Here is a 27781-nt window from a genome sequence, read left to right as displayed (position 1 = left end):
AATGAACTCAATTTATTGCCAATCAAACCAGAGTAGGGTAATGAGAAATAAAACCAAATCTCAGAACACCTTCCCTCCACCCCTCCCTTCTTCCCGGGCACAACTTCACTCCTGGATTCTCTACCTAACCCCCCCAGAGGCGCAGGGGGATGGAGAATGGGGTTTACAGTCAGTTCATCACACGTTATTTCTGCCGCTTCATCCTCCTCAGGGGCAGGACTCATCACACTCTTCCCCTGCTCCAGCGTGGGGTCCCTCCCACGGGAGACAGTCCTCCACGAACTTCTCCAACGTGGGTCCTTCCCACGGGCTGCAGTTCTTCACGAACTGCTCCAGCGTGGGTCCCTTCCATGGGGTCATGGCATCCTTCAGGCATGTCCACCTGCTCCAGCGTGGGGTCCTCCCCGGGCTGCAGGTGGATATCTGCTCCACCGTGGACCTCCCTGGGCTGCAGGGGGACAGCCTGCCTCACCATGGTCTTCCCCACGGGCTGCAGGGGAATCTCTGCTCCGGCGCCTGGAGCATCTCCTCCCCCTTCTCCTTCACTGACCTTGGTGTCTGCAGGGTTGTTTCTCTTACATGTTCTCACTCCTCTCTCCGGCTGCCGTTTCTGTGTCCCAGCAACTTTTTTTCCTTCTTAAATCTGTTATCACAGAGGTGCTACCACTATCGCTGATGGGCTCGGCCTTGGCTGGCGGCGAGTCCGTCTTGGAGCCGGCTGGTATGGGCTCCATGGGACACAGGGGAAGCTTCCAGCAGCTTCTCACAGAAGCCACCCTCCCCAGCTACCAAAAACCTTGCCACACAAAGCCAATACATGGCCTTTAGGGACACCACCTCTGAGAGGGATGGATGCGTATGGCAGGCCAGAGACTTTCCATTCAGTTTTGAACCAGGTTCATAGCTATCTGGGGCCTTCAGAAATGGGTTGTCCTAAAAAACCTGCCCTTAGGTACCATACAATCAGGCACAGGAGGGCAAAGCCTTGTGTGAGTTTCATTTGCTGTTCTGTTTCACATCCCGCTGCTCCATATTTCTGCACCATCCTTAAGCTGTTTGCAGCTATTTGCGTGTCTCACATAAAAGCCATTCCTCTTGGAGAGTGCATCTCTCACCGTGGTGAGAAGCCAGGTTCCTTTCCTCACTGGAGCAGATACATTCATGGTTTCTTTCTAGGAGCATTTGAGATCCTTGAATTCAAATACACGTGCCAAGTGCCTCTTCCCTGGCTCCACAGACCCTGGGGGCAGGCTGAGGAAGGGGGACAGATCCTCACTCCCCCAGCGAGCCCTGGGGAGAGCAAAGGAGCTTGCGGCATGTCCAGCTGCTGCCAGCAGCACTTGGGTGTCTGTTTCTGTGTGCAGCCCCCTCAAGGGCTGCCCTGCCTATGAAAAACAAAAAGTCACTGAGGACTTTAGAGTCCCTCAGAAACTGCCCTGTGACCCCGAGGCTCTGCCGTGTGCCCTGTGTCTCATGTCCTGGCAAGGGAAGAGATACCCAAAGGGCTCCAGCCCAGATTGGCAGTTCTGGAGGTCTTCATGTCTCTCTGTCCATCAAGCGTTTCCATAGCTCCTTCTGGTGCAGCAGCTGGGCAGACCTGCCAGCTGTGAGCAGCCGAGACAACGTTGTCCCCTGTGGGTGTTCAGCCTTTCGTTTCAGGGTCACCACAGGTCTTTGGCTTGCTCATGCTGCTCCATGTAAGCGCATGGTGCATGCAAACAGCTCTGCCTCTGCCTGCTGGTTGCCCTTCCCAGGACCAGCATGGGCTCTGCAAGCATGTCTCCACAGCCCAGAAGGTTTTCAAGCTTTGTCATCTATTCCTATTTACATTACAGCCATTTATCTTTTCTGTGGCGTTTGTTCCAGGACTAGACCTGGAGCCCCTGGGGATGGAATGAGAGTAGTCTTTACCGTATGGGCGGAAACACGCGAGTGTTGGGAAGTTCTGTTTTTAACAAATAACTTTACCTTTCGTCTGCTTTGATAATACTGGTTGCTCTCATGAAAATTCCTGAAGGGGCCCATAACACAATAGTTGAAGCCCTGCAAGCCTCGACCTCTTGAGCTCTGCTTCTGTTTTCCTCTGGGACACCAGACAAGTTACTGTGATCTCTCTGTACATTGTTCTCTCCATTGTGAAAGATGAGAAAAATGTGTCCGAGGAAAGCAGTGAAGGATTAAGCACTTTGAGGGTCTTGAATGAAGCCTCTGTGGTTGGTCTGAATCACCCAGTTGGGGCAGATGGCAGTAGATTCAAAAATGCCTGATGCAGCTAGATGTGCGTGAAGAAAGGGAAAAGCACATTTACCTGCTAACATAGCTTTACATTAGTAATTAGAGGCCTTGATGAAAACAGCCCACAAACAGAGACAAAAAACATGGTGATCTGAAAAAGGGCTTAAAAATTAGGGATGCAAGGATAGCAGTCAATGCACTGAATAGCTTAGACATTTGCGAATGCAAGAGTGAATAAACAGGAAGAACTCGATGTCTTAACACATTATTTAATAGGTGTAATAGACACGTGCTGGAATAACTCATGAGGCTGGAATATTAATAGAAAAGAATAAAGCTTATCCTGGAAGGGTAACAGGTTTTCCTTGTATGTCCATGTGCTCTGAGATACAGCATGAAGAAAGAGATGAACAAATCACAGATCTCTGAGTAATGCTACAAGGGTAAAGAACACAGGCATAACAAACCAAGAACGTCAGTCTTTTGTGAAAAAAAGAAAAAAAAAGTTTTCTGAGAGACAGGGCATGGTGGTAAATGAAGAATTCTAGCTATGCAGAGGCAGAGTTGGAGGGGAGTATAGGGGAACATGACCTGTTGAGCTGACACAGTGTTTTGGTGCAGAGGTGGGTAATATTTTAGCTAGAGAGAAGGCTGTTCCACAACTGATTCCCTCCAACAGGGAGGAGCTGGCTGGTCCTCTGAAAGTAGGAGGGAGTGTAAATGGGAATGATTATGAAATGACAGTATGATACTTAGGAAAAAGTGACAATAGCAAAGTGTTTAAAATGGACTTCAAGAAGGAAGTCTTCAGTAAATATGAAGAACTAGTAACTGAGATCTCGTGGGAAGGAAACCTGGGGTGGAGGGACAATTAGGCAGAGCTGTCATTTCCTTAAATAATTGATATTAAGGGCACAGATATAAGTTATCATCTTCCAGGGATGGCCTCAGAAGGGTCAGTAAAGTGGCAAAATCACAAGCTCCTCATTCACTTCAGGCAGAGGAAGGATGCCTCTAGAAGGTGTAAAGCAGCTTGTTTTATCCAGCAGAAACTGTGTGGCAAAGGCTTAAAGGGACAAAAAGCTGTTGAGGACATAAAGGGCAATAAAAGTTGTTCTGTAAGGGTTGAGATCTCTGGGGTTCTGTAACCCTTCTAGTAAGAGGGAGATCAAAGACAGTTTATGTCTGCTACTCGGGGAAAAAAGGCTAGCCAATAATGCTAAAAAACCTGGGGTTTGGATTTTTTTCTCTTTAGACATCTAATATAACAATTGCCAGAAACAGAGGAGAAGGTGGGAGGTTTGGGGCTGGAATAGAGAGGGAATGGGTTGGCTGGGTAAGGTAGAGCATGGCCTGAAGCAACGCTGCCTTTGAGAGTTTCTGGTGCACATACAGGCAAAGTTCAGAAGACTGGGAAGAGAGCAAGCACAGCATCTATCTTGAAACAGGGGGGAAAGAAAAGCTGAAAATATATCTATATTATAGATATATTGGCTTCACTTCTTGGGTAAATGTTAAGACAATCCAACAAACCACTTCAAAGTAACTAGAAGTGTATGTGTGGGGAAGAGTTGATTAACAGTCAGCAGTCCTGAAAAACTGCATCAAGCCAAAATTAATTCTGTATTAGTGGTAGCCAGAAGGCTAGTGAAAAAGTCTTAGATAGCTGTCATGTATCTTGACTGTCACTTACGGCATTTTTACAAGTAAACTGGAGATACATACTTGAGATAAAATCACCACACAGCGAGTGCCAGACTGTTCAGAAAAAAAATGCACTGACAATAGTTATCTATGACTGATTATGAAACTTGAGAGATTCATCAGGGATGTATCCAGAGTCTGGTATTCAGTATTTTCTTCTACATATTGACTGGCAGAATAAAGTAAATCTGCAAATGGCACCACGCTGGCAGGAGCTACAAGTGCTCTGAAAGATTGGATTAGAATTGACTAGTTGGAGAAATAGTCTGAAAAAGTTTGGATGAAGTTCAGCAAGGACAAATGAAAGATTTGCACTGCCTGATGAGGCATCGGCTCTGCCAGAAAGAATCTGCCAAAATGGATCATATTCTGGAATGCTGTTAGCTGTGTGCTGGTGGTGCATAAAGATATTATTTTAAATTACTTCTAGGTGAATTCCCATGTCAAATATGCATTGTCCACAAGGTAGGTGGAGTGTGTCTTGTGCTCCAGTCAGCTTTGCTAAGGCCTCAGCTGCAAACTATGGCCCATTTTGGCCACTGCGCATCCAGAATGAGGTAAACTAGCTGGGAAGTCCACTGCAGAGCAGGAAGAGTGATGCTACTTCTGACAGATTGACCCATAAGAAGTGACTGAAGAATCTGAAGTTGCTTACCCTTGGGAAGAGAAGACTACAGTAAGGCATAGCAGCCTTCAACACATAATGAACTCATCTGTGCTCTGTGTCCTTGGCAAGAACAAGGAACTGAGGGGGAGCAGAAGAGCACTGTTGTCCATCCCAGGAGAAGATATAATTTGTTTAAATTGAAGTAATGAGTTTTATGTATGTCAGATAATGGGGAAAAAAACTCCCCTACGGGAGGGACACTGCAGTCCTGGAATAGGTTGTCTGAAGAACAGCCATCACTGGAGCTTTCCAGAACATTTATTGGGAATGACAGGCACGACCCTGTCTTGAGGTAGAGTATAGATATGATGACCTTTTGAAATCCCTTCCAGTAGTTTTTGATTTCATGATAGCTATGGTGGTGATGTCCCATCTGTGGGATGATGCTAGGAGGTACATTTGTACTGGAGGAAGTGCACTAACAGTAGACTGATGGCAACAACCCCAGAGACTTCAGGGGAAGAGATGGACCAGGGCAGGAATAGTGAGCACCACTAGTTAAATGCTAGTTCTTACCCAGGAGGAGGTGAACAACCTATAAAACCAGTGTTGGTGTTGCAGGGGGTTGTGGGCAGAGGAGACCTGGGGTATGGGCTTAGAGTGCTATGGTACCTGTCCACAGTGCTGCTCTGTCAGTGTCACCAGCCTCTTTAATTCCCTGACATAGAGCAGTTAGCCCAGAGCACAGATTCCTGTGACATTGATTACCTTTTAGCAGCTCTGCTTGCATTTTCAGATGCTTCATTCATATCTGTATTGACTCTGCTTACCTTCAAGCATGTCTGATGTGTTTTCTCTTCTTTACAGAGGAAGAGAGACAACTTCAAGCAAACAACAGGGATTTTAATCTGCAGTTTGAATATGCTGTAAGTAACCAGCAAATGTTGTTTCACGCAGATGTAGTCACAGAAGTAGCTGCATCTGCTTCATGTCTTGAATGTTGTTTCAAGGGGGTGACATGACTGCATGCTAGCTATGACTCTGCAAACAAGGCAACATATACCAGATGAACCATCAGAGATGGTTCATTGCCGAGTCAACCAGAGGGATCTCTGCCTTTGAAATCAACAGTGTGAATGGGCAGTTGAAAGAGATCTAATGCTGGAAAAGCATAACACAGTGACTTCACACACTTCCAGAAAATTATTTGTGAGTCAAAGTATTTGCAGGATCCTTTCAGCAAAGGAACCTGGGGGGAGTTTTCTGTTGGAAATGTGTCTCCATTTAAAGTAAAACAGTAAAGGAAATGTGTCAGTTCCTCACCTCACCTCCTCTCTGGCAGGAAGGTTTTGAATCTGGCCTTTGTGGCTTCCTGCCAGCTTTATTTCCAGCTCCTTCACAGCCTACTTAGGTTCACATTGTGCCATGAAATCTGTGACTCCGAGGAGCATCATGACATGGGCTGGCTGTGACCCATGTCTGCCAGGCTACAGTGCCAGGCAGCCCCTTTGGCAACTTGATTTCCAAAGCTTGTGGACCATTTGCTGACACTGTATGCAGAGGAGGGGTAGCTCAGTTGCTAGACCAGTACTGCCTGGCTGCAGGGTCATCTCCTCTGTGAGGCAATCCTGAAGGTGCATTCTTTCAAAGTGTTTGCAGCTGCCAACTGATAGTGAAATGAATTTTGTGAATTTTTGTCCTCTGCATATCTGAATTCCAGTGGTGAAATTCTTCCTTCAGTTTTACTCAGGAGATCCTTTGAATCATGTTTTGGTTTAGGAACATGACAAGTATTTTCTCACTAAGAACTGGAAAAACTCAATATTTCAGAACACTGTAATTTCTTGTGAGATAGAAAGCCTGACTTGCCAACAGCTCTGTCTAAAGATCTTAATGTAGCTGATCTGTTGGCAACATGAACTGGATGGTTTTCAGTGGTCACCTTTCATCCATGAACTAACCAACACAGGTTAGAGACTTCCTAGGTACAGAGCTGCTGCACGTGTCCTGAAGGTGAAATGCGCTGTAGTTAATATGTGTAAAGGACTATGCAGCACAAATGCCTTATCAAGCCTGGTGATTTGAGACTGGGAAAGCGCATTTGATTTGCACAGAATCGGCCATTAGGGTACTGGGGTGGGTATTGCCACTACATTCAGATTTGTGATCTTTCATTGAATAATTGCAATGTATACTATGTGCAGCAGTGGGGCAGGGAAGCAGGAAGGAGATCTACAATGATGTCAGCATAGAGAGAACAGCAGCTCTTCGGGTTCTGAGCCTATTTCTGTGAATAGCCTTTCATAAGGCTGACTTTGCATGTCACTGCTTCACAGCTGATTGCTTACATGTCCAAGGATTTGCAAATAACCAAAATTAAGGAGAGCTCTGGAGGGTTTCCACAAGAGTCTATTGATTAGGTGTAAAAGTGGAGGCAGCCAAAAAGCCAGCTCAATATAATCTTAAAACTTGGCAGTGAGTTTCAGTAATCCTACCCCTCATTTTAGTCAGCTGTGGCTCATGATTTCTGGAGTCCAGTGTAGGCTGAGGCTTAGCAAATCTAGAAAACTGTCCAGAAAGAGCCAAGCCTTGAAGTGGTGAGTGGGTAGTGAGGTACTAAAAGGCTTTAAGTGGTGATGCAAGCACTGCTCTAACTGTATGAGGCTGTATATGTATATGTGTATGTGTATGTGTATGTATATGTCCTGGGCTGCATATGATGTCCTTGGCTGCTTATTTCCAGTAAGTCCTGGCAAAACTTCAATTTATTAAACCCACATTGCCATGGTGTATGAAAAGGACTAACCTTGCTCATAATTTACTTCAGATCCCATGCTATAGATTGCTGCTTGCATCTGGAGATGCCAAGAAGTGAGATAGTCTCCTGGTACCCTCCCATTAACATATGCATGATGCTCCTGAAAGCTCTTCCAGTCCTGTAGTCCACTGCAAGGGTCAAATATGAGCCCCTTCCTCATGTGCAGATTCGTCTGAACACAGTGGGGTTGCACTGCTAAGCACTAGGATGTGATCCAGGGGGACCAAGAATGTCCAATGCCGGACCCTGCCCTGGGGTGCTCAGGCACAGCAGCTATTAGGCTCGGTTGTCTCTCAGCATGCTGACATTTTCTGGACAGAGTAATTTCTGTCTCCTGCAGCCACAGTCCTCCCTCAATACATCTTCCCACCTTCATGTATTTAATTTGACCTGTGTACAAGCAAACAGAAACATTTGGATTGTCTGTGCTTCATTGTGGTGCTCAGCTCTGTGGGATGTGAGAATTGGCATACGTGGGCAGCCACACGGTGACTTGATTCTTCTTTAGAGAGCCAGGAGGAGAACAGCTGTCCTCCAGCTCTTGGTCCCACAGCAAGGACCATTAGTCCTTGTCCTCCTGCACTGGAGTCTTGTCTTCTCTTGAGGCACAAGGAAGGTTGCACCAATAGCTATTCCAACCAGATAAAAGGGACACTGTGCAGAAACTGGAAGGAAACCCAGCAATATAACAAAGCTGAGAAAGTATTTTAGACAATGAAAGCAAGCCACAGGAGTGAGGTTTACTTTGTAACTTAAGGCCATGTTAGCCATAAAAACCTATAGAACAGGTTCTTGTAACAAAGCTAGGTGAGGTGGTAAATGTTTCTCTGGGGTGAGGCAGTTGCTGAGAGAGGCCAGTAAGGAAAAGAAAGGGAAATGCAAGCAGAGGCATAGTGTGTTGCCTTACTGCTGCAGCCAGGCTGTATGTCACAGCTGGTGTGAAGGTTCAAGCCTGTCACTAAAAAGAGAGTTTCTATTATGTAGGCATAGATCAAAGGTATAGAGCTGCTTTGTCCTCGATTAGTCTCAGCGAGAACAGGGAAGTGGGAAAGTACAATCAGAGGTGGGTGTGTTGTCCCTGAACAGCTGGTGGTTGTTGTTCCTTCCCAGTGCAAAGTCTACAGATATCTGTGAAGGGAGAAGAGAGGAGCTGAGAAAGGCTTGAAAACTGTGTTGTGTGTGGAGTCTGACATCAGCTCTGGCAGCTGCTGGAAGCTCGCCCTCCTGGTATGAAGCAAGACTCCCAAGTACGCTCAAACCAGCTTTGCAGGAACCTGATGCTGCACCGTGGAAAGCCGTGTCTGCCAATGCGTGCAAGGGCACGTCCACATCCATCACACTTGCACTTGCAGGAGGCATCAGAGGGCATATTCACTCCCAGAGCTCATCAGAAAACACACAAGAGGCCAAGCTGCGGTTTGTCCCTGCCACACTGCTCCAACCATTAAGCATCTTCAGCTGAGGAACGGCTGGGCAGGAGGGTTGGACAGTGCGGGAGGCTGGAATGATAGGGTAGGATGAGGCTAAGAGGTGGATAGGAACTGCACATAGGGGAAATCCCCTTAGAACAGAGGCTTCATGGTGGTGAGGCCAAGGGACAGTTTCAGAGGGAGAATGAATGCGTCCTGTGGGCATATGAGATGTGTCATCCAGTGTGCTGGAAAATTGGGGTGGTCTCTTTCATCTGTGAGAACAGAGGCAGTACAGACTGAGAGGGGGACAAGGGAAGTGTCTTTTACCTGAAGAAGGCTCTTATGTGTCTTCTGATGATTTTTGCTGTGATTAAATAATAGGAGGTGCTTGTGATTAAAGGCAGCAGCTTCAAGCAGTGGCAGTGCTTGGGTAGGTCAGGATCTATTTGGACTTTGTGTGAAGACTGAAGCTGAAACTAGAGCTCTCAGACTGATGCAGCCTCAGACATCCTTGGCCTTATCCTGCACAGCGAGAACACAGTAGCTTAGAAAAAATAAAACAAACTTTAAAACAAAGTGCTGTGCAGTTAACTGGAAGGGCTGAGTGTGAAGGTATGAACTACCCACCAGCTCACAAAATTAGTTAGGAATGACTCAGAAACCAAGTGTGAATGAGTGGCATGCAAAGGCACTTAGTGCAGCACAAAAACGGACTCAATATAGGTCAGTAAAAATGAAGTGTCAAGTCCTAATCCCATGTTTATTCACACTGCAGACAGCAAGATCCTTCCTGACTTCAGTAAGAGATTTGCCTGCATAAAGGCTGAAATAAAGTGAAAAGCAGGGTGCCAGATGTGGTCCAGCAAGATTTAAGGGCTGTAACCAAGGTTCTTATCTGAGGCAATTCAATCTGGCTGCCCTGTCCCCAGCCTGTCTGCACTGTCCCTAGCACAGCTGCAGAGGGGACTGCCCCATGTGGGTCCACCACGGATGGCTCTCTGTCTATCAACACTCTGGAGAAGAAAAATCTCTTCTGAAGGCCTTTGATGTTCACTCTGATCCCAATTCCCTTTTATTTCTTCATTTTCACACTGGAATTTAGCACAGCTGCACTGGGATGTCACGAAGGGCTGTGAAAACAACTTTGAAATTGGCTTTCAGACAATAGGAGAGGAAATGCAGGGCCCGTGAGTCAATGATAAATTTCAACTTGGATCAGGATCTAGGGTCAAACCAGCATCCTTTCTGCAGGACCAGCAGCAAGGGGGCTGCTTGGACTCTGCTTTTGTTCTCCCTGGTCACCTGGTGAATTCTCTAGTGAAATAGGAGGGATGTATATAACTTCCTGTGGCAAATACACATTGCCCTGGGCTGGATCAGCAGTGGGGTTCTTATCTCTTTGAAATTTAATCAGAGAGCAAGGAGCTCTGGTAGTGGGCTCAGACTCTGCTCCACCTCCTCTGCTTGCATGCTTCAATCTGAGAAGGATGCCTGGTGGGTTATCCTCAAGGACCTTGTCAGTGTGGTCAGGATGGTGGCAACAGCTGCCCTCTCTTCCCATGTCAACCTGCAAATATTTCCCAGTGTTCGGCATGCTCAAGGCTGAAGGGAGTGTTGTCTGATCATGTGAAAAGTGGTCTGAGTAGCCCCTGAAGGAATAGCTACAGCAGCAACCTGCACTGTTCCTCCTGCAATTAGGAAGGTATTAGCTGGATTCATCCGAAGATCAGCTGAGGCACTGTCAGGGAGCAGCCAGAGCAGGACTGCCCTACGAGAGGGGAAAAGCTGGAAGCTGAGGGTGACCCCAGCGCAAGCAATGCCCACACTGACCAAGGTGCAGTTCTGCAGCATCTGGTTGGGGGGGACAGGGCAGGATGCTAGTAATGGGGCCCATCCGGAGCATCCCAGACAAGGTGAGGTTATGAACCAGGTCCAGGGTCCATCTAGAGACCCCAGTCAGGAGCAGCGGGAGACAAGGCTGAAGACAAGACTACACCATAGGTCCATCTGGGAAACTAGGACAGATGTCAGGCTGGAGACTGGTACTCATACAGCATAGCTTAGGCAAGGACTGAAGGCCCATGACTGGGCTTAAGTGAGCTCCTGAGCCCTGGACAGGGGTTGTGGATAGAGACACCAGGTGAGGTCAAGGCCCTTAAGGCGTATTAGGGCCCTGACAAGCACAGAAAGGTTGAGCTGTGCCAGACATGAGCTGCAGTGAAGTCCATAGGCTCCTTTGGACCAAGTCCTCCACTCTTCATCTCAGCTTAAACCTCATGGAGACAAAATTCTTACTGTATTGGTTGGGAGTCTGGTTGTGTAAGACCTTAATGAACAGTGTATGGTTGTTTGGAGTTTGCCTCCTCTGCACCACTTGGCAGTGCTCTGCCCTTCCCTTCACTTCTCCCAGCAGCTTCAAGGTACTAAGCTGAGCAGGAGGAGAAGGCAGTGTAGTCGAAGGAGATGAATAAGAGACAAGACATTTAATTCCTCTACTTGGCCTGCCTGTGACGGATGGTGTGAGGTCATCAAGCCATGCCACCTCCATCTGCCTCCATGTCCTCCTCTGCACCAACATGATGAGGACGCTCAACACAGAGATGATTAACTGCTCTGTAACAGGATGACACCAGGCAGAAGGAACAGCATAGGAAAACAAGGGACCACATTTTCCTAGAGATTTTCCTGGAATACCCAATGTGTGATGGGATCCTGGAACTCACTACATTATTGCTGCCAAGAGGAGGTCGAGGGGTTACATATGTAAGACATTCCCAAAACTGTTAAAAAGAAAAAAAAACAACAAGAAAAAAGCAACAAAAGAAAGAGGATTGTGGGTTGGATATGGATCTTTTTATTTCTGGTGTTTGGCCAGTCTTTTACTTCTGGGAGTCAGGATGAGATCTTTACAGGGACCAGATGAACACCATCTGCATCATGTTGGCCTTTCACAGTCTTCTGTTGAGTTGGGGCTGCTGCCCACCTTCAAGAATAAGGCAATGAACTTGGTAGGCTTAAGACTGATCTGGTCTGACTATTTTCTACTCCGTATGAAAACAAAGCCTCTGTGGCACCATATGCACTGTTACATGAGTTTATTAAATATGTTCTTGAGCACATTCACGGCCCTATGGTCACATTTCTGCATATGGCGTCTGTGTGCTTTCAAATTGCACTGCCGCAGTTAAACAAAGTGCCATTGAATTGTGCTCCTGCTGCCTCCTTGCAAGGCTTTATCAAAGCACCTGGGAAAGCCATTTCTTCTTCTCAGATGCTTCATCCCTCTGTACCTTGTGCTACACAGGTACCAGTGAAATTGCCAGGTGGTGTGGCACAACACCTCCCTGCAGGATCATCAAGGTTTTGCTAAAATTTGCTTTGGGCCAGGTTGTCCAGCTGCTAGAAACTAATATGTCACTGAGCCAGGGGTATAAATTCAGGTGGTCAATACCTTGCCATACCCTGTCGTTTCTGGATATCACTCTTTAGCCCCTGTAATCTAGCCACAAAAGCAGCTTTGTCTCTTATTTCCAGTGCCTTTTATGGCGAGAAGATGATTTGTTTGCTCAGCGAACAAAGGTAGGAGCCATCTGCTGAGCGTTTGCCTGTGGTTGGACGTCACAGGCAGGCTTCTGAAAACACCCCCAAAGTAACAGCTCATCCACCAGATCTGGACTTTTGTAACTGAGGCGCGATGAGCACTATTCTTAGGGACAACATTTTGGTGGAGTCACACCTCCAGGAGGTGTGAATCTAGCCCCTGAAAAGAGCAGATGACAATAATCCCTCACCCACAGACAATGTTGCTCTCGTGTCAAGCTTCGCCTCTGGAGAGCTTGAGGCTGATGGTGGATAACCACGCTTGAGCCTATTCATTTAGGACACAAGTGCATGCAGAGGCTGCCGACGGTCAATCAGAAGTGTAGGGCGGATGTGGGAATAAGTATAAAGATCCGGATTCCCATCTTTGTGCTTGGCCCATAGAGCTGTTTTTCTTAGCTATTTGATTTTTATAAATCTACAGCAGAAACAGAAGTTCCAGTAAGGCCTCTTAATTGCTACTTCAAAGATATTTCCTCTCCATCACTTTTCCCATATGGGAGTCTTCCTCATTGAAGGCAGAGCATCCGGGAGCTAAGGCAGATGATGCATTAGAGGCATTGCTTATAAAATGGAGGCTGTGTATGGACTGTTTAATGCACTATGGTGCTGCAGGTTCCCGTAGTACCCCTCCTGCCCCAGAGTCATGTGCTGGTACAGCTCTAAAGGAGTGACAGGGTGTGATGGTGTTAAGCATCATGGAGTAGGATAAGATCAAAAGCAAAGGCCAACTGAGATTTCCCTGTAGTCAACCAAGAGCCCAAGCTGTCAAAGCAGGCAGGCCTGGAGTATTGCATGAAAACATAAATTATATCTTACACAGAGCTTCAACTGTATCCATGATGTGGGAATGCAGAGCTTTGAATTGGAAAGGCTGAAGTTATCTCTAGTTTGTTTTTATATTCCTTTAGCCCCTGAGGGCCCTGAACAACTTAGTTGTTGAATGAGAAATCTTCAGAGTGATTATGAGGAATTCTTTTTTTCTGTTGCTTAGGTTTAATTATAAGTCTAGAATAATGAGAAGATCCACTATAATACTCCCTGTCCCTACCCTGAGGCCTGTAGTGTCCCAGTGTCCCAAAAGACTGTGTGTGTCAAACAATATCACAATTCTGAACTACTATGGAGAAAATACTGGATGTCCAGATTCCTGCAGTTAAGCATTTGGAAGCTGTTATGTCTGGGGTTTTTACCGTCCCTAATGGCAATAGGAAACAAAATGAATGGCTCTGGTTCATTCAGTGGTTTTCCTGACGTAATTAATGGACAAAAATAGAAGGCAGGAATTGAAATAAACCACTCCCATTCTTTTCTTATCCCCCTCTGAGATTTTTGCAGGCAAAGATCTATAAACTTTATGTGTTTACTGAGTAGTTTTTCCCATGTTGTATGTGACCCTCTGAAATCTGTTGACGCACAAAGGTCGAGTCCCCTGCACTTACTTTTTCCTGCAGCTACTGTCTGCTCTTTTCTGAAGTGGTCATGATATTTTTATTCAGATTAGTGGGCATGGAGCATCTTTAGATCCAGTTTTTGTTAAAAAATCTGCCAGAGTCTGTGTCTGGTGGACACAGACTTGTCAAGCAATTTAGTTCTCTGTATGCTGGGGTTTGCAGAGGATGCTGCTATTCCATTGCTTCCGTTTTAGCAGTGTCTGTGAAGCCTGTGTGCAGCACATATCCCATGGTGAAGAATTTTGAAATAAACCAAATTTAACTATGTGTAATGTCTTTTAGATCACAGGCAGAGTTAACCACACCCAGAGATGGCTACATGATGCCAGGAGACAGGCAATATTGTTTATGTGATGATCACTGATAAACATCTTTTCTTGCTGGAGTGCAGTCAATGGGAGGATTTGGCTAGCTCTTCCATGAAGGGCGTTTCCATCTCTGCTCTTTCAGAGACTTATTCTTTGGCTTGTACAAGGGATAAAACATGAAGTTAATGCTGAAGAATGTTGCTGTACTTTGTATCTGGACAGAACGAAATCCAGTAACTGCCTAAAATGGAATAGCTTCCCCATACACACCTTACAGTGGTACTCTTAAATAATTGGTTTAATGGTGAAAACTTGATGATGTGTGTCAGCTTAGATGCTGAGATCCTGGATTAATGCATGGATTGGAAGTGGCCTGTGATTCATACTTAGCAGCTCCTGTCCTCCCACCATCTTAGCAATATCTAATGGCTATTACAATACTACAACCACCGTTTTCTCTTCCATTGAACCAGCAAATCTATTACTGAATGAAGGTGCACTGTAATATCTGCTTCCTTGTGCTGTCACACCTTAGGTTCCCTGCGAGGGGGTTAATAAGCATCTTCTGGAGAACTTCTAGGGGGGAAATTTCAGATGTGTTGGCAACAGATGGCATACATTCTTCCAGGACTAAACCTGGATGAGTGCTTGATAAATTCCTTATGAAAAGAAAGTTTAGCACACCTGAAAACTGAAGGGACAGCCCAAGCTGGTGGGCTCACTACAATGGATTGAGTTTGTCTATCAGGTGGCAAGAATTTGACCAGAGTGCTCTGATCTCTGTGGAAGAAAATACCCAGTTCTGTAATCTCGAGCTTGGGTCTTTCTCTGATTTGAAGAAGACAGATTGAGGAGCAGACATTGCTTGTGGCTGGAGGGGCCGTCTGCAATTAGAAAAGGAAACTGGAAATAGGGAACAAAACTGCAACTTGCTCACTGAAATGGTGAGTTGTGCATTAGTGGCTGTTTGCACAACACCTCATTCAAGTGACTTTTGTGGAATAGAAACAAGCAACCTCTCCAAGTTGCTGAGCTGAGAGGCTGCTGAATCAGCTGAAAATAATGTCATGTTCTGCTCCTGGGAGGACCTATAGCTCCTGTGGCTTTGTCCAGCCAAATGGTGCTTCAGAATCTCAGGCAAGTGATAGATGATTGACCTAGCCTGTGTTTTGTAACACTGCTTTGCAGATGCTACCAGCAAAATTGTTGTGTTCTGGTTACAGTTTTTAATTCTATTTGTGCATCGTGTAAGTAGGAAGACTATTAATAAAGAGAAGATGCGTCTCTGTGAGCAACTACATGTACCTGTATCTACATGCAGTTGCACTGGCATAAACTGAGCATCATGTTTTCACCAATTCCAAGAGGGATTCTGTCTGTTTATCCAGGCTCAGCATGATTGTGTAGGGAAAAAGGAAATGTTTTTTGAGCTGCTGTTGGAAACAATGCTATTGCCAAATATAAGCAAGTAAAAACACAGTTGAAATGGGTTGTGCTGTAATTTTGTTTCCTGTTTTACCAATTCTATTTATTTTCTTTTTCTACCTACAGAACAATTCAATTAAAACATCAAAATACAACTTCTTCACTTTCCTGCCTCTCAACCTGTTTGAACAGTTCCAGCGAATAGCCAATGCTTACTTTCTTTTCTTGCTGATTTTGCAGGTATGAATTCACTGTGCTGTTTCTAGCAGATTGCGTTGTCTGTTATCAAAGCTGGTCTATGTATTGATAGTTGTAATAAAGTGCAAGCTGTTATGAATTAGCATGTTAGTAAAACCTTAAAGTAGATAGAAAGTAGGGCAGAAAAAAAGCAATTTCCTCTATTACCTTTGGCTATGAGGGTTTGAACTAAATGAAGAAAAAAATTTAATTAAACTTTTCAACAAATTGTGTATCTTTTTCATGCCCTGTCCTACCACCCCTTTGTGTCTACTTCTGAGTGCTCCTGGCTATCCTCAGGTTTGCATTACTTTTTCTTCCTCTAGTACAAAAGGAAGTTGTCTCTTGTCCGTAAGTTTAAAGGAAAATTCCATTGGCAGTCTCAAAGGAAAGAGCAAGAAGAACAAATTTGTAACCTGTACTGTTTCCCTGGGAAGGAAGGAGTTAACATCAGGAAGGGTCAAAGCTGGAGCTAGTTTGCATAAAGCTGAATATTGCTGCACCTTGCTTAGCAGGGTAAGGAAGGTGTCTAATATGGATCGTGTCAGACACTGGCAACGCTATTGAACACTGTGGCTCATAATGGCATTGAGTTGCACTTTGCCCATCACTGTTGGTAATACTATTCTGTCTGAAAGCTGAATGCGCTGGAGAAATTGATATCAAGATTTCTGCCCCATTGCACTTTGCTAGAATATGGATAAATGCAGTGTACTCTGTTGTTGCTGAGTCATACTGAAATACATGTTATGAAAAAAAGGGTATAATTTTGATTATGTTTCAAGGATGATACTTTAAATTTGACCATTTCAGTGCACACAAGTTTGAAAAATTATCTTTTTCAAATGCTCTGTTTCAATTTCAGCTCAAAAAAAGTATAGACAAAATATTTTTAAGCCTGTAGCAAACTACATACAATCTTTTTTGCTTATTTACAGGGAATGAATTTGGGAAATTTCAGTGCACATGCATTTTTTAAGAAACTAGTGAAAGCGCTTTTTCAGCTAAGCTGGCAGCACTGTTCCTGTGTTGTTGTACTGCACTCTAGCTGTTTGTCTATCAAATTCATAGTATTTCAAACCGTTTGCCTTAAATTATTCCACTGTGTCTTTTGCTGAACCATCTAGGAGTGACTGTATATAAAAGCACACAGCTTTTTCTGCCTGCGTCAAGGTAGGCTAAAAAGGGCAGCCATTAGTCTTTTATGTTTACATATTCCCCCATTTAATTTTTTCCCTCTTCTGCCCACTCACTCCATCCCCATATCACTGGGAGTATCTCTTCCTGCATCAGGAGTGGATATGATGGGTAGGCTGTGGAACTCTGCCTCCCCACTCCTTTGGCACAGCCCAGTAGGACATGCATATTCCCAGTGAAGTGAGAAGGTAGCAGTTATGTGTCTCTGCAGCATCCACAGCTGAGCAGGGCTGTGCTTGCCTCTAAACATCATTCCTCCTGGCTGGATTTGGTGGTGCCTGTAGTATCTGGGTTGTGGCAGTGCAGTGGAAGGAGCAATCTCAAAGAGCAGCTCTCCACCCTTAAGCAGCTGCTTTAGGGGCATAAATGTCAACTTCACAATGCACATGGACCTGACGCTGCCCAAATCCAATCTTATGGACACAGGGATGCTGGTAACACATCACTTCCATCATTAGTGCTGTTATTCCAGAGGAAGGGGAGAGCTATGCTTCGGTAAGACATCCATCTCTGCATTATTGAAGGCATGACAGAGTCACATTCAACTTTTGGGTCCTCTCACTATTAAAGACCTGGGAAACAAAAATGGCTCTGTTGATCTTGGAAGAGCAAGGTCAGCCTTGGCAACAGCTGTGTGTTGTTTACTGATATGAAGTTTACTTCAGCAAAATGTGAAGAGTTACTGAAACAAAAAATAGAAGCATTTGAAGGGTCCGCGCAGCAAGTCTTACTCGGATAGCTCTGGGTCCCTCACAGCAGACTTGCCCATGTCGCTGCCTCCAGCGAAATCCACCAGGGACTTTGCAATCCTAATGTTAAAACAGCAAGAAAGAGCAACCTACTGCACTTCCTGACGGTGCCAAGTTTATATCCTAAATTATAGCTTGTTTTGTAAGCAAAGCAGGGGTTCCCTGCCTGTCTCACCCTTGTGGGGTCACATATAAGTGATAGAGCTGCATTTCTGTCTTTATTCTCTATTCAGATATCATAGAAACATGTTATCTGCAGCTTCCACAGAAAACAGTGTTTTGTTTCCATCAGTTTGCTGAACTGGCAGGAAATTTCTCAACTCAGATCTTTTCTTCCTACAGTTGATTCCTCAGATTTCCTCGCTGGCCTGGTTTACAACGGTGGTGCCCCTAGTGCTGGTGCTGGCTGTATCGGGAGTCAAGGATGCCATCGATGATTTTGTAAGATCTGTATTGCTGACCTGTACTTTGGAGTTTGCCCGTAATTCTTCATCACAATGACTAAAGCAAACCACTTAAAATAAACACAGCCAGTGGCAGGCAGTTGGAGAACAGGTCTGTGGCCAAGATGTGGTCTGAGATTAGATCCCTGAATCTATGGTTCATTACCTAAAAAGGAGCTAGAATTTCCAAATCACTGAGCAGCCCAGCAGCTCCATTGGCTTTCTCTGAAACTGCCCAGCATGTCTAAAACTTTGGTCACCGATAGATATGTCTGGATGCATGCACAGAAGTCTATTCTTAGGCTTCCACTTTGGAGAACTCATCCTCTGCCATCTAGCTGCAACGTGGGCAGAAAAAACATTTGGTAGGAAGTAAGCATACAAACTGTGTGTGATTTTTCAAACTTGCACAGCTTTGGCCAAAGTCTGCTTCCATCAGAAGTAATGGTCAAAGTCCCATTGACTTCAGGGGGTGACATTAGAGCTGAGTTTAGCATCTGATTTTCTCTTGTTATTAAATAATTTTGATACTCTATGGAGACTCGGTCCAACTTTGCAAGTAGGCAGGTGAGAGGTGGCAACCTCTCTCCTGGGGGAGCAACACCAGAATATCTGTGGCCAATTCCCATATCAGAACAAAGGAATGGATTTCTCTGGGTGCTTAGCTTACAAAACTGTGACATGCAGGACCAACACCAGTTGAGTCAGGACTGTGCTAAGTGACGTATAAGGCTCTACCCTCCTTCCTCCCTCCAAGAGCAAGTTCAATGTTGCCTGTTGCTCTTTGCAGTCCAGTTATGCCCTATGTTACGACTGTAAACATGGGCTCGACTATGACTCAGTCTTGACTCTAATCTGCCTGACCCATTCAGCCAGCTGGGTGAAAACCTAAAGTGTTAATGAACTGCCTACAGCTCTTGTGTGCTTGTTTTCCTGGAAATGCCTTTTAACGTACTGATCAAATTTTCAGAATCGACACAAAAGTGACAAACATGTCAACAACCGCCCAGTCCAGGTCCTGATCAATGGCATGTAAGTCCTTTCTCTTTTGCTGTAATTTTGAATGGGAAGAGCACTTTATTAATAATAATAATTTTATTCTGTGTGATTCCCAAAGGTAACTAAACAATTTAAAATGTAATTGTCTTCCACACCATTAGTTCACCGTGCAGTTCTGGACTATGTGTCTGATTGATGAACCCAAGCAGAGTACCACAATCAGTGCAGACATTATGGCTGTGACCTTGCACTGACAATAAGTAAACCTTTTCTGTTCCTGGGTATATATATATTTAAATAACTGATAGTTTGAGAGTATTGTATTATTTTATTCCTTACCCTAGAAGTGACAAGCAAGGCTGTCTTCCCATGTCCATTTATGTTCATAGCATTTATTTCTGCATGAAGAAAAAGCTAGGCATTATCCACAAGTTATTTTAAGTTAAGAAGCTAGAACAGCTTCCTCATACACGTCATAATACTTTGAGTGTATGTAGCGCTTCTGACTTAGATGTACTCAAAACATTTCAGCTGTGTGCTTTGGACATTGTACTGCTAGCACTGTTCTTTCCTGCAGAAAAAATAGTAGAGGCCTTGGCTTTTGTGGCAGACAGATGTGCTGTTTACTTGTGGCTCCATGGAGTCCAACTATGCGTAGGACACAGCTGTAGACAGCTGTGAAGTCTCTGGTGACTTTTTTTTTCCATACTATAGATAGCAGTATGTTGTGTAAACTCCAACAGATGATCAAACAGTTAAAAATATGACTGGAAACTGAAGAATAGGAACATACTTTTTGTTCTTTCTCCTAAGTAAACCAGTTTCTTAGTGTACTGTGTATTAGTTACTGTGTCTAGGAAACATACATTGAAACAGAAATTTTTTGGTATTTTGCCTTTGTTCAAAAACTGGAAACCATAGGTCCTGCCCAACTCCAACCAACACCGAAAAAGCAAGGCTGAGCTGAACTCAGGCTTGAATACCCAGTCCTGTTTTGATATTTCTCACCTCTAGATTTTGCATATACAGCTATCATGACTTGGTTACGTTGGCGCTTCCAGTTTAGCTGACTGTCTGCATGCACATCTTGCTTAGTGCTGTGGAGGCCACTGCAGACATGGGCTTAGCTAGGCACAGGCACAGCCAAAGCACCTGCATTGACCTTCCTGACAACCAGGCCCGCACAGAGCCAGATCTGTTGCTCTGGCCCTCAATGTCACTTAGAAAAACTAACAACACAACTGATTTTCCCAGGTGTTTGGGAAGTGTGTTACAAAAAGTAGAGGTTTTTTTCTGAGGCAGTGTGGCCCTTTAGGAGAAGGAAGGGAGTAGTCAGTCCAGACAGAAGGACAGTGCACATGGACTGTGCTGCTATTGTGGGGATTGGTCTCAACCCTGCACAGGTCACACCAACCACTGTTACCAATTTTTTGTACTGCGGTGGTCCCTTAGCTTACTGTTGATCAGGCCACATCGTGGCAGACACTGCTCCGTCTTATCAACAGCCCAAGTCCTGATGGCACCTACAGCTTGGCTTCAGGAGCAGAGCCGAGTATCCTACTTTCCCAAGTGGTGTTTGCTTTATGTGCCTAATTACTAGGAGTCTTCTTGCAGGTTAAAGGATGAAAAATGGATGAATGTCCAAGTGGGGGATATAATAAAACTAGAAAACAACAACTTTGTGACGGTGAGTACAGTTTCTCTCCATCCTGCTCATAGTTATTCTCTGTTATTACTCTTATCACTCACAAGCGAATGAGTTGGTAATGATGATAACTGCCTCAGAGACCTGCAGTATGCGGAAAACACAAATAGCATTGCGGTGCTGTGCCCTCTGACCATGTGAACTCATGCCAAGTCTGTCTGTCTGTGTTCAGGCCGATCTACTGTTACTGTCGAGCAGCGAGCCGCACAGCCTGACGTACATCGAGACAGCTGAACTGGATGGGTAAGTAAGGCAGGCCCTTGGGTGCAATCACTGCTGCCAGTGCAAGGCCAAATCTTCTCTGGTGACCCTAGGTGCTGCAACCTTACCTGCAATAGCTTTTGTTGCAAGAGTTTCCTAATACATAGAATAAATTTTGCATAGGTATCTTGAAAATAAAGTCTTCTCGTGGATACTTTTGCCTCTTTCAGTGGAAATGTCATGTGAGGAGGGGACTTTTATTTTTAGTGACAGTTCTTATAACACTGAGAGTTAGTTTGAAATGTGTTCTTGCACTATCCCAGGTCACTGGCAGAAGCTTTCTGTTTCTTCTGTCTCTCTCAGTCTTTTCTCTTAGCCAGATTATCTGGGTAAGGTAATCACAATTAATAACTCCAGAAGTCTCCCTTGGACTGCTATACCACAATATTAATGCATGCACACTGCAAAGGCTTCCAAATGTTGCTCACTCCAGGGCACAACTGACCACAAGTCAGAGGGCTGCAACTAATTTGTATTAATTGGAATAAACTGGATCCAACCTCATCTTTATGACACAATTTGCATTACCTTTTCTGCATTGCCTGGAGCTAGCATCAGCTTGAAGGACTAAACAAGACCAGAGAGATCTTTCCCAGTACCCTACAGACAGCTCTTGAGCTTCCCTATCTGATTTCTGCTGAAAATGAGCTTGTAGTTCCTGTACATGTAAGTGCCAGGAGGCTTTAAACAAATGCAGTGTTTCTTTGACATTGCATTTCAAACTCCCCAGGTAGCTAGTCCCAGGACTTAAGTACTCTTCAGGACTAGAATACCATGGGAGAAGACCCAGAGTGCTCCTATATGCTCAGATACCTTAGGGTTCAGTGTGGTATGAATGGCAGGATAGACAGCAAGCTGCTCAGGGAGCTGAGATGCCTAGTTTTGCACTTTGTAGTGAAAATGAGAAGACAGACCCACCTCACTCTCTTTGGGACCATGGTACTATGTCCAGAATTCCTCTGGCTTGCCTGTCTTTGCAACTGAAAGAGACAACTACACCCTTTGGCCAGGTAAAAAAGGCCAATGGTGGCATGGTCCATCAGATGTCTAAGGAAGAAGGCTGTCCTCAAGAACAGAAGTGACTTTCAGGGAGAGCTTTCAGTTCACATAGGACTTTTAGTTCATGTTTTTGTCTCATGTTATTTGTTACAGTGAAACAAACCTGAAAGTGAAGCAGGCTTTGACAGTCACTGCAGAGCTTGGAGAAGATCTTCAGAAACTGACAGAGTTCAATGGTGAGTCTACATGGAAAATTCACTTTCCAGAGGATTTGCCCAAACACCAGAGTCCAGAGAGTGCCTGGGAGTCTTCCTTCCAGGCTGTCCCCTGCTTCCTGCTAAGAATCCTCTGGGCGCAGCGGCAGGAGAACACAATGGGCACATTGCAGTCTGTACCACTGATATAAACAGCATACACAGAGAAAGATCCCCCTTCACTTGCAGCTCTTGGTGCCATGCATGGCTATAACCTGAAACTGCATTGGTGGGAATTCTCCTTCTGGCTGCACACTTTTCTTTAGCATTTGTCTGTATATGTTGAGATTACCCACCTTGAACTTCAATACAAGAGTTTGTGTAATTGCCCAGTGGAAACTTTTTTCCCAAAACTGCATGCTTAGTTCTGATCTCAAAATATTTTCACACTGCACTTTTACATTGATGCAGCAATGCTGATGCGTCGATTACATTTAGCTTCTGAGCAGAGGCACTTTCCAGACACGATGCAAACCAGAGGACTAACTGTGCACACAGGACAGGTGGCTACTTCACAGCCTGAAGCCTTGTCCTGCCAGCATTTCCCTCCTCTCTCAATGCCACAATAAACACTACATTTTAAGATATTTAAAGGCAAGCAGTGCAGATGTGGTTAACAGGCAATGTGTCCTTTCTTAGCACTGTTTTGTATATCAAATATAGAATAGAATAGAATAGAATAGAACAGAATAGAATAGAATAGACTATTTCAGTTGGAAGGGACCTACAATGATCATCTAGTCCAACTGCCTGACCTCTTCAGGGCTGACCAAAAGTTAAAGCACGTTATTAAGGGCATTGTCCAAATGCCTCTGAAACACTGACAGGCTTGGGGCATCAACCACCTCTCTAGGAAGCCTGTTCCAGTGCTTGACCACCCTCTCGGTAAAGAAATGCTTCCTCATGTCCAGTCTGAACCTCCCCTGGAGCAGCTTTGAACCATTCCCACACATCCTGTCACTGGATACCAGGGAATATATAGCAGCACATACACAGAAAGGAGCCAGACCTGTCAAAACCAGACTACTCCATGCTCACACATCATCTGTCTGCAGAGAGAGGATGGAGGAACAGACCAAGTGGTGTTAGTCACGTTCATCAGTGACCTGCTGGCTGAAGTGCGAGGGCAGGATTACGGGAAGAGTCAATATGGAAAGGGGTGGAGTGAGTGCTGCTGTCCTTGGAATGTCTCAAGGACTGCAGGCTCTCAGCAATTATTTTTAGATAAAGAGGAAAAATAATTTTTTAAAAATTCTCTTTGAAATAACTAGATGATTCCAGGACAAATGGTGGGGACGTGGCAGAGAGTTAGCATAGCTGGAACTGTCTCTGGTAGAGTCATCCAAAGGCATGGGCTTTGCTTTTGCTTTCTACATTGAGGTTTTATGAAATAATGTGTGTGGTCTCAGCTGAGTGTCAGCTCAGTACATCAGGATTTCTCTGAAATGTTGGCTGAGGTTCTGAGTGTTTTAGGTCTTGAGAAATATGTTTTTACAGGTGCAGTTAGATGCTTTATGTTAATAGTCAGAGTGGTGTGCCTTAATTATTCTCCTGAAGAGGCTGCAGTGTGTATCAATTTGTAAGCAAAATCTTAATCTTAAATAATTTTTCAAGGATTTTCTGTGTAATGCTTATCTAAGGATACTGCATTCTTGAAACTGCATAATTAAAAAGAAGTCTCAAAATATTTTGGAAAATTAAAACTTTTTTTTTAATCAAATATTTATTTGTCCTTTAAATCTCTATTTTAGTTATATTGTAAATAAAAGTGGCCTCCTCGCAATACTTAAAATGAATAAAATGTTTCCGAGGATGATTTATATTTGGCAGAGTACTGGAAGAGTGCCTAGAATCAGACCCAACCTTGCGTTTCCCCAGTAAACCTCTGTAGAAGTATTTAAATATTTATGTAACTCTTTATCTAATTACTTCTTAAGACAGGAAGAGAGGAAAGGGTTGAGCAGCTAATACAGGCACCCAGTGGAATGCTTAATGTGAGTTATGATGTTTGTTGACATCGCAATAGTTCAGATAAGGAAGATACTTGCAAAATGCTGAACTTCTTTATTTGATTTGGGAAACAGAGAGACGAGAAAGGAAACAATACTTTTCAGTTACCTACTACTTATCACATGTAGACTTGGCAGTATTTAACTCTTTCAGGTGAAATGCATTCAGGTATCATCTTGATGTTAATGGGAGGAAGAGAGAGAAGGCATGGTGCCTTGCTGAGGTATCTTCAGCTGCAGAGTTACTGGGGTCAGTGCAGGTATATTAGGTGAATCTCTAGAGCTTCTCACTTTCTTTGTGATCGTTCTAATTCAGTTGAATCTCTTCTGATCTCAAAATCAGCATATCAGGAACCCAGACCCACCTGCTTACTGGAAAGCAGAGGTGGATGTTGACACACAAGTACTCACACAAGCATTATCCCACAGCTGGCATGAGGAGAGGCACAGTCTTCCTGGTGGGGGATCATGCCCTGGGTTTGGTTCACCAAAGTCTCATTGTGCTGTGTTTCAGGTTGCACTGCAAAGCTTCTGTCTTCTTTGTGCTCTTCAAGGGGTTGCAAGGACTGCATTGAGACGGGTCTGGTTACTGTAGACTTTTAGAAATGATGGAGTACAGGTCTAATTGCTCTTGGATTGCCTAGATGATAGAATAGAAGATCAGCATAGTTGTTAGTATGAGCTCTGATGTCACATATGTCACAGAATTTCCTAATCGCTTTATCTTTCAAGTCTGATGATTTGTCTGCCCTAGAGTAGAGCTATTTTTCTATGAAAAGAACATCCATTCTTGATCTTAAAATTTGCAGTGGTGGAGACTACCGCAATACTTGCAGTTGTACTTTTCTTCTGGACTTCCCTGGATTTTGTTTCCAGTCTCTTGAGCCTGGTGTGTTTTGTCTGAGAACAGCTGGAAGAGCTGTATTCTCTGCAAATGCTAGTCCTTATGTACATATTTGCAGCCTGCGATCAAAATAACTGTAATGTTCCTGCTGATGAACTGAACAGACTGAACTCTTGCATTCCCTTTCAGCAAGGAGTATTTGTACTTTCCAGTTCTTTTCAATACATGCACAGCGCTCTGCTTTGAATCTTTAGATGTCAGGTGCAAAAGTTGATTTAAATAATCATTTTTATACCAAAGTATCTGTGTTTACAGTTTTGTGTGAACATGTTTTATTACAAGAAATAAATATAAAGTGTCAAAATAGAAACAGGCTGTCCAGTCACTTACAGTGTCAGCTGCTTGGCCAAAGAAGGTAGCAGTATCTTTTTTCATGTGCCACTGGACTTCAGTCATAAACCAGATGAAATTAAAACACAGTGAACAAAGACACCTCACTTAATTACTCTTTTGCAGCCTTCAGGCTATGATTTTTCTCACTTGGGCTCCTGCAGTTTTAAAGAAAATGGAATAGGAATTATGTGAGATCAGCACTTTTAGCTAAAGTTATCCAGTGACATCCTACCACTATGAACTTGCTGTGAAAGGATTAAAAGTAAGTTGCTGGTTCAACATGTCTTCTCACCCACATAAAAGTTGTGGAAACTTTGTTTTGTACTCTACCAGCAAAAAATTGCCATGTTCAAAGAATAGGATAAATCCAAGTTCATTGTAGTTCATTGGATTATGACACGAATATGGGGAAGGAGCAATACCCCAAAACATGAGTAAATATAGGATACAGGATGGGAACAACAGGGTCAGGAGTGGACTGCAGCTACAGTGTGAAATATCCCCTGTCTGGGGAACAGCTGAGAATGCAGGATTGACTGGCATCTTTCTGGGCCAAGATTTCCATTTTTGTTTTTACCTTCCTTTTACAGGTGAAGTCAAATGTGAGGCACCAAATAACAAACTAGATAAGTTCACAGGAACTCTTACTCTTCGAGGAGAGAAGTATGCCCTGGACAATGAGAAGATGTTGCTGAGGGGCTGTACTATTAGGAACACGGAATGGTGCTTTGGTCTTGTTATTTATGCTGGTAGGTAGAAAAATTGACATGTTAATTGCAAAGCACAGCAGCACTAGCACGGAAGTACATCACACTCAGTATGCACAAAGGAACCAAATATTTTCCTCTTTGGAAAATATGTTTCTACCAGGTACAAGAACAAAAGCAAAACAATGCATGAGATCCCTTGGCTTAACTCTAGGCTAGAAATTATGCATATTACAGGGGATTTTAATCTGAGATTTTTATAGTAGTCTATGAGAGAAAACTGGATTGCAAATGCTACATTGCAACATCCAATTTCACCTTGATTGAGTGCTTTAGTAAGCAGTAGTCGTCTTTTATTTCAGAAATGTATGCAGCAAAGTACATAGGAGAAGTCTTGACCAATCAATGAGAAAGCATAGAAGAATTAAATCTGTTTAAGATTTTACATTAAAGCTGAATTAAGTCTGCCTTTACTGGCCCACACTGGGCTAACTGGAGTCTTTCTCTCACCAGGCTTGTTCAAAATTTTTCACTCTTAAGTGTATTTGATTAAAAATTCTGCATCGTTTCTATGTCATTTTAACCCATATTGGAATATCAGACTCATCAATAATATTATTGTAGACGGTTAGATCTACACTTTCTGTGAGCATAGACCTTGTATTGTTTCTATACTGCTGTAGACATGTGAGATGATGTATAATATGTCACCAATAACACAGCAGTATCGGGTCTTCTGTGAAAAGTAATTAAACCTGAAAGGGAGGATTGACTGTTGAAAGAAGAGACCAGGGTCAAAATCCAGAATTAATGACTTTATGTGACTCTCTCCATATAATCTAAGGCAAGTGACTTAACCTTTTTCTGCCTAAGTTTCCCACCGGCACTGTAAACTGTATGTACCTGCTTTCAAGAAAGCTGTGATGGGTATTTATGCTGTAAAGCACAGTGGGGCCTCAGAGGGAATCAGCTTTAGAACAGCTAAGCTTTATTACTAAAATTCACAACTGTGTTTCATCTCCAGGGCCAGACACCAAACTAATGCAGAACAGTGGAAAAACAACTTTTAAACGGACGAGCATTGATCGGCTCATGAATGTCCTTGTGTTGGTGGTAAGTCTCATTAATGTGTCTTCATTTCTTCAGATGTATTCATCATTTCCAGATGCTCCACCTCTTTGTCCACACAAATGAGAGAATATCAGAAGTGACTAATGATAAAAAGAAGAACTATGTAATAATTTATTAGCAGCCTGAGTTCCATAGTGCCTCTGCCAGTCCTTCTTGCAAAGCAAGACCATTACATTGACAGCATTAAGGACCTTTCTTCTAAGCTTTTCATTTGCTTTGCTCTCCCTTGCTTTGCATTTTTTTGTGAGAATCACTCTGAAGCCTACAAATGCTTTTTTCCCTAGTAATTT

General features: G+C 44.0%; 1 protein-coding gene across 4 annotated transcripts in view; it reads left to right on the top strand.

Annotated features, from left to right (window-relative positions):
* LOC128137215 (phospholipid-transporting ATPase ID-like) overlaps positions 1 to 27781 on the top strand; it is an 87444-nt gene that overhangs the window by 26397 nt on the left and 33266 nt on the right. For all 4 annotated transcript variants that reach the window (XM_052777973.1, XM_052777974.1, XM_052777970.1 and 1 more), the window contains 9 exons: positions 5414 to 5472; positions 15690 to 15803; positions 18089 to 18187; positions 19160 to 19221; positions 20803 to 20875; positions 21066 to 21136; positions 22307 to 22389; positions 26244 to 26402; positions 27385 to 27473. In XM_052777973.1, the coding sequence (XP_052633933.1) occupies positions 5414 to 5472; positions 15690 to 15803; positions 18089 to 18187; positions 19160 to 19221; positions 20803 to 20875; positions 21066 to 21136; positions 22307 to 22389; positions 26244 to 26402; positions 27385 to 27473 (809 nt within the window). The remainder of the gene's footprint in view (positions 1 to 5413; positions 5473 to 15689; positions 15804 to 18088; positions 18188 to 19159; positions 19222 to 20802; positions 20876 to 21065; positions 21137 to 22306; positions 22390 to 26243; positions 26403 to 27384; positions 27474 to 27781) is intronic.

This window comes from Harpia harpyja, chromosome Z (genome assembly GCF_026419915.1).
Source record: "Harpia harpyja isolate bHarHar1 chromosome Z, bHarHar1 primary haplotype, whole genome shotgun sequence".
NCBI lineage: Eukaryota > Metazoa > Chordata > Aves > Accipitriformes > Accipitridae > Harpia > Harpia harpyja.
The sequence above is the reverse complement of the archived record's forward strand: the minus strand, read 5'-3'. Positions and strand labels throughout refer to the sequence as shown.